The 6,467-nt window shown below is 34.3% G+C and overlaps 1 protein-coding gene across 2 annotated transcripts; it reads left to right on the top strand.

The window, feature by feature from the left end:
- Positions 1 to 1,453: 1,453 nt before the first annotated feature.
- On the top strand, positions 1,454 to 4,866 carry LOC120165527 (U11/U12 small nuclear ribonucleoprotein 59 kDa protein). Of its 2 annotated transcripts, XR_005519821.1 has the most exons (9): positions 1,454 to 1,519; positions 1,684 to 1,845; positions 1,950 to 2,262; positions 2,369 to 2,452; positions 2,590 to 2,655; positions 3,155 to 3,227; positions 3,678 to 4,066; positions 4,272 to 4,312; positions 4,611 to 4,866. XR_005519821.1 is itself a non-coding variant. In XM_039175038.1 (7 exons), exons 2-7 carry the CDS (start codon positions 1,694 to 1,696, stop codon positions 4,004 to 4,006), a joined length of 1,017 nt encoding a protein of 338 aa, XP_039030969.1. In that variant the 5' UTR covers positions 1,454 to 1,519; positions 1,684 to 1,693; the 3' UTR covers positions 4,007 to 4,133. The 2 variants fall into 2 exon arrangements, 1 of the variants encoding a protein (XP_039030969.1); XM_039175038.1 differs by lacking the exons at positions 4,272 to 4,312; positions 4,611 to 4,866 and having other exon boundaries at positions 3,678 to 4,133.
- The last annotated feature ends 1,601 nt before the right edge of the window (positions 4,867 to 6,467 follow it).

The raw sequence follows: 6,467 nt of genomic DNA, 5'->3' as shown, positions 1-6,467 counted from the left end.
CTCCCAGAGCTTCTTTAAAGGACCTACCATCTCTAAAAGCAGGCATCCATACCTTTTTCGCCCTTTTTCCAACATCTGCCCATTTTCTTTTGCTCTCAGACGATTTATCATGGAAAACTCTGATCTTAAATCCATCCAATACCCTACCATCCGCTTCCTTTACCGCTTTATTCGCTTCAATTCTGCTTCTATACCTGACAAAAGCGAAAGTTGATCCAGCTAAAAACCTTCTCCTGTTATTATACGCAATAAACACGTCTGTTACATCCCCATAAACCTTAAATGCTTCCATAAGAGTAGGAACACGAATCCTTTTACTGACAAAATTAACGAAAACCGAAAACTCCGAATAGGCATCATTCACCCTGCTCCTAATTGATTTCTTCTCTGCACTAACCCCAGACGAGCTGTTCTTATCTTGGACAATCACGGTTGCATTATTGGATGGTGAAGAGTTTAACAGTTTTCTGCTTTTGCTCAAAATACTAAAACGAGCTTCTCTGACTGATAAGCAATATCCAACTATCAAAGCTCCATTTAGACTTCTAACTGCTCGATCAGCATATTCTTTTGTGGAAAATCTAACGAATCCAAAACGCTTCCCTGTTCTGTCAAGCTTCCTTGCTATGTAAGAACTCACCACAATACCATACCTGCCAAACAATTGTCTTAAACCACTCCAGTGATAACTAGTAGGGATGTTCTGAACAAAAAGAGTAGGAACTTCACTTTCTATCACCTCCTAACGAGAAATTTCTAAGCAATCGAGTTTACAACTTGCAGCTCAACCAGAAAAAAAGCAATCAAAACACACTACACGCTTCAGATAAAGCTTCGTGAGAAGGAAATTTCAACAGTTATTGCGTAAATGGTCCAAACATTTCCACAAACAGTTGGCAGGCACTTGTATTTTCCATTTTAAGCCGCAACTATTAAATTCCCCGCGTTCGAACTGGGACACAATACTTTTAACATGGATTTTGACCCGATCGAATTTTATTGGGTTAAGTTTTTATTTAAAATTTCGAATTTGGGTCAAGTTGGATTAGATTGTTTAGAGATTATGTTTAAGTTAGGTCGGGTTTAGGGTGAAAAATATTTAATCCGTCCCGACCCGAAAAAAATATGATTTTCCTTATATATAAAGATAATTACAAAAATACCTCTTTATATATTATTTTTTAATTAATTCCTTATTTTCTATTAAATAAAGATAATATATGTTATAAATATATTATTTCGGTTGGACTCGGGTTTTATCTTAAAAAAATATTCGAATTCAACTTGGGTGAAAGATATATATATTTCAAATCGAGTTCAAATCAGATAGATAATATATAATTTTCGGATCGAAATGAATTAATTGAAAACCCGACTCAACCTATCTCGTGCGCATCACAAATCCATACTTGAATCCCTTCAAATGTTTGTTTCTTCTCCGGATCCAGTTACTTTTATCGTCATCTTAGGCTTTACTGTGCTAGGGTTTTGAAGGTAATAATTCTTCAAAAAGGTACGAGCTTTCATATTCTTTCTCATTCATTCTTTTCCGTAAACGAACTAATTTCTTATTTAGCATGTCATCTAATTTGAAGAAAATTTCTAGGCTCTCTCTTATAAATCATGAATCTCTCTCTATTCATTGATTCCGTTTTTTAATTATTCTTTTTGAATTAATTAATTATAGTTAGCAATGAATCCGGCTCACTTCCAATACGCGCCGCCGCCACATTGGTTCCCAATGTTACCGCCGGAACCACCGAATACGAGTACATTTTGGGCGACCAGAAATGTGCGTGATCGCCTTTGTGAATTGCAAGATACTCTCAATCTTGCAAATGCGGTGTACGTTACTTCTGTTTTAATTATATGATTTACTCATTTCAGCTATCCATGCCGTATACTTTTTTATTTTATTTACCTGCGAGTAAAACTCAATGGTTCCATAGGCAAAAGGAGCTGGAGGTACTGACGATGATAAAAAATGGGTCGATGGACCCTTCTGTTTCCGAGTTCTTGAAGTATCTGGAAGATAGGGGGATTGACTTGGAAACTCAAGAATTACTTTCTATGGAAGCAGCGAATGCTTTGATGTCAAAGCTAAGAGCTCAGTTAGAGCCCTTCAGATATGTCTCGGATGAAGCGACCCGGTGGGAGGAGAAATCAGCTGTAGCTAAACTGACCAATAAAATTAAGAAGTATAAAAGGAATAAACTTTGGAGGAAAAGGAAGCGAAAACGAATTGCAGAATCGCTTGCTAAGGTTGTTTTCTTGGTTTGTCATTGTAAGCTTTCTCCTTATCTTGCTATTTCCCCCTACTGGCCTGTATTGTATATGGCTAATATTTTATGCTTATTATGGTTGCTAGGAGCATGAACGATTTGATCAAGCTGATCGAGAAGCTGATGAATGGAGAGCCAGGGAGATTGCCAAGGACGTTGCAAGCCGCAAGGTACTACTGTCTTTTTGTGTTTTTTAAGGGTTTTATTGCTATGAACGTACGACTGATTTTAATTGATTTTTCCATTGTCTTTCTTTCATTGTTGTAAACTTTCTTCACTTGGTAATGACTATTAAGTTGATATCCAGGTGGAAAAGATGAAGGAAATAGCAAAGCTTAAAGCCAAGGAAGAAAAAAGGAGACTAGAATCTGAGGTAAACACTTTCAAAATGTTAGAGCACTCTTTTTCTTTCTTGTTTCTGTTTTCTGACTCGAGGCACAAAATTAATTAGTAATTTAACTTAGTTGATACCTTTGTAGACTTGTTAAACTGTTTTACACTTTGTTTCATATGTACAAGAATCTTATGATAAGAAGAAGCATGGGAAGTGTTCAGGCATTCTGATATGTTCGTATGTCACTATTTCCTTCTCACCATCAACACGAGAAGTTTCTTTCTTCTCTGCAATTAGTTTATGCTCATATTGTCTACTTTACAATTTGATAGCTGCATAACACTTTGTTTAAAAATGCCTTTTGATGCTCATCCTATGTACTTTTGATACAATGCCTTTTGTAGGTTATCTCTTAATTTGTATTCTCTAGCAAGGTTAACATTAGAAAAATGCTAATTTCAGGGTTTTCTTTTCTTTCTTTTTTTGTTATTTCATTCATTTCCTTTGGTTTATTCTTATAGTATGTCTTATGTGTCAGCTTGAGCTAGTTCTGATGGTGGAGAAGTTGCAAGAGTTGCGCTCCATGAGGATCCAGAAATTGACGAAACAGGGTACTATAACAAAATTAACCTAGCTAATTTGTTAGAGTAAATTAGCTTCTGTGACTTGTGATTGGATATTTGGATTCTTTTGTTTTTCATTATTCAACTAGCATCAAAGTGAAAACATGTAAGATTGACTTTAGCTTCTAAAGCCGGCAATTGATATGCAGATTCATTATAGATGCTATCTTTTTTTCCCTAGGGGTGCATGTTAGTCTGTTTAAGTTTGCACTTTGTAGTTGATATATTAAACTGAGAATTGAATACCTTTAGAAATGTCCATGGAAAATATAGTATGTAAAGAGAAACTTTCACATGGAAAAAATCCCTTAAGTTTACATGATTAAAACAAGGAACCCTGCTGTGTGGGAAATACAGTGTTTATATATCTGTGATGTCAAAAGATTTATACTGTCCTAGATTCTACTGAAATTTTAAGGTTGCTTCCGACTTGTGCAGGCCATTTTCTCCCAGAGGAAGATGACAAGTTTCTTGAGAAAGTTCGAGCTGCAGTTGAGGAAGAGGAGAGACAAGCTTTGGCTGCAGCTGATACAGATGCTGCTAAAGATGCCATTGCAACTGCCGAGGAAACTAGGAAGGCAACTCAGACTCAAAGGCCCATCTCAAAAGATCTTATCAGCAATCAGCCTGAAAACAATGAGAGCAAAGATCAAATAGCACCAAATGAGGATGAAAAGGACTCTACTGCAGTCACTGTTAAGGAATCTGGCAAAAGTATAGTAGAGGGACATGGTTATTCTGGGGCATATGATTCTTTGACCAATTAACCGATCGAGTTCTATCACTATTACCATGGAAGCAATTCTGATATGGGCACACTCATCGAGGCATGTTCAGCTACTTCTCTTCAGAGTCTAGATGTTTGGTGCATGGCACCATGTTTTTATTTCAAGAGGCTTACGCAATTACCAGGATTTGCTTTTCTTTTTCCACTTGCATGAATGATACATTATTTATGGGTTTAAGAATATGCAAACATCTGTATTCAGCTGCATTATCGTACTCAATTCCCCATTAAATTTTCACATGCAGGTTAGAAGGACATGGGATGCTTATATCAGACCTGGAGGAAGGTAAGTATAGCAAGCCTTTTCTGCGATGCACTTCATTAATCGTATACATATGCAGTTCCCCTAATTCCTCCTCACTTTTGGTGTTATAATCGCTGTAATTGTTTTTTACATCTGTAAAGATTCTACTCAGTACAACCACTTTTTCATCAATCTGCCCTTTATGGTAAACTGCTATCTGATTCTGCATTGCTAGAAAAACTTGCATATGATTGTAGACTGCTAGCTGCTTTAGGATGCAACATAAAGCACGAGCATAAGAACATTTGAATAGCTGACTTATTATACAACTTGCCTGCAGCCGCATACCAGGCAACTGGGTTCAGCCACCTCCTCCTGCTGATGAGATATGGGCATCCTACCTGGTAAGGCCTAAATGAAACCCTAGTTTTCAAAGTTCTATAGATCATACAATTACAGCAGTAGCTATTTTGAACTTCTAAACATTAAAAGCTGTTCTTATTTTCTTTATAGTTTTTCCTATTTCTCAACCTCTTTTAGTTCTTTCATGTTTCTTAAGAGATTATACTTCTATTGACCGTTGTAGATAAAGAAGTTTAAAAATTTTCAAGTCTTTCTTTTTAGATGGTCTATTGCAATTTAATGTTTGGTGATTTCATTGTTTCCCTTAATTTCTGGCTCGGTTTAGACTGTCTCCTATGATTCTTTTTCAAGCATGTATTAAAATATTATTGCAAGCTTAAAGGTTTTATCACACTTCGATATTATAAAAATTGTGGTATATAATCATTTATTTCTATTTATCAATTATTTATTATGTTATTTATGTTATAAAATTATATATTAATATAGAATACAATGTGAGAGTGAATAGTAATCTTTTATTGCTCATATTATAAGCTTATACATGCATCCCTTTTATAGGTTCCATATTGAACCTTTATACGTTAATGTACATCAATTAGGAAAAGTGAAACATTAATGGAATGAACATCCACTTTAATAAATGTTATTTATAGCACTCTCCCTTGGATGCTCATCAGTAAAATATGTCTCGTTAAAACCTTATTAGAAAAATTCTGAGGGATAAAATCCAATGAAGGGAAAAAAGTACACCATTCTTAAATACGCATGACATGATGCCTAATTAAAATATTTTCAGGAAAACTCAGTAGGACAAAATCATGGATAAAAAACAGAGTACAACGCGTATTTACCTCCTTCATGAACACACCATTAAAGATCTCTGTAATGACACAATCCAATGTTGAAAATTGCATGCAAAAATATCATCGACGTCAATTTAATTTTGATTCTACTTATTACTAGACATGACATAATTTATTGAGACATTTTCATTATTATTAGGAGCTTGAGTTATGCCAAATGTCTTTTCTAGAGATACTTTAATATCTTCTACAGACTTTTCAAATTTTATTAATTCTTCGATTGAACCATCATTAGATATCTCTTTTTCTTTTTCAAGGATTTTTATCTTTGAAACTTACTGGTCTACCACGCTTTAAGCGTGCTAGGGACTCATTAGCAACTAGAGTTTGTTCATTTGGAACATCAATTTTAATTTGAGCAGTTGCAGTTGGTATATGTGACTTAGTCACTCCTTTAAGGTCAGTAAGAACATCTGGAATTTGATTTGTTAATTTTTGTAAATGAATTATCCTTTGAACTTTCAGTTCATATAATTGGGTATGTAGATCAAAATAAGATAATGATATTCATTCTAACTTATTTATTTTTCGGCTGTTTATTTTGTTCCCCAATGTTGAAAAAATTGATTCATTAAAATGACAGTCAATAAATCGAGTCGTAAATATTTTTCTCGTAAAAGGCTTAAGATCTTTCAGTATTAAAGGAAATTCAAACCTAATATATATTCTCAATCCCTTATGGGGACTCATCTTTGTGCGTTATTGCACCCTCAAAAATTTTAAAATGAGACCAAAAATCATTTGCTATTGGGAGAACTTGTGATAATTTATTGGCATAATTCAGATTAGTTATATATGCAAATTGTCATATAGATACCAAAAGTTTTGTTCTCATAGTTTAGTTATTAAAAGGAGGCAATCAATCATTTTTGTTTGTTCATAAACAATATGCTTTATAATAGTTATTCAATGAATATATAATATATTAAAAATATGAAATATAAACTCATTAATTTTAGCAAGACGAA

This window comes from Hibiscus syriacus, unplaced genomic scaffold (assembly GCF_006381635.1).
Source record: "Hibiscus syriacus cultivar Baekdansim isolate YM2019G1 unplaced genomic scaffold, ASM638163v2 tig00111582_pilon, whole genome shotgun sequence".
Classification (NCBI taxonomy): domain Eukaryota; kingdom Viridiplantae; phylum Streptophyta; class Magnoliopsida; order Malvales; family Malvaceae; genus Hibiscus; species Hibiscus syriacus.
The sequence above is the reverse complement of the archived record's forward strand: the minus strand, read 5'-3'. Positions and strand labels throughout refer to the sequence as shown.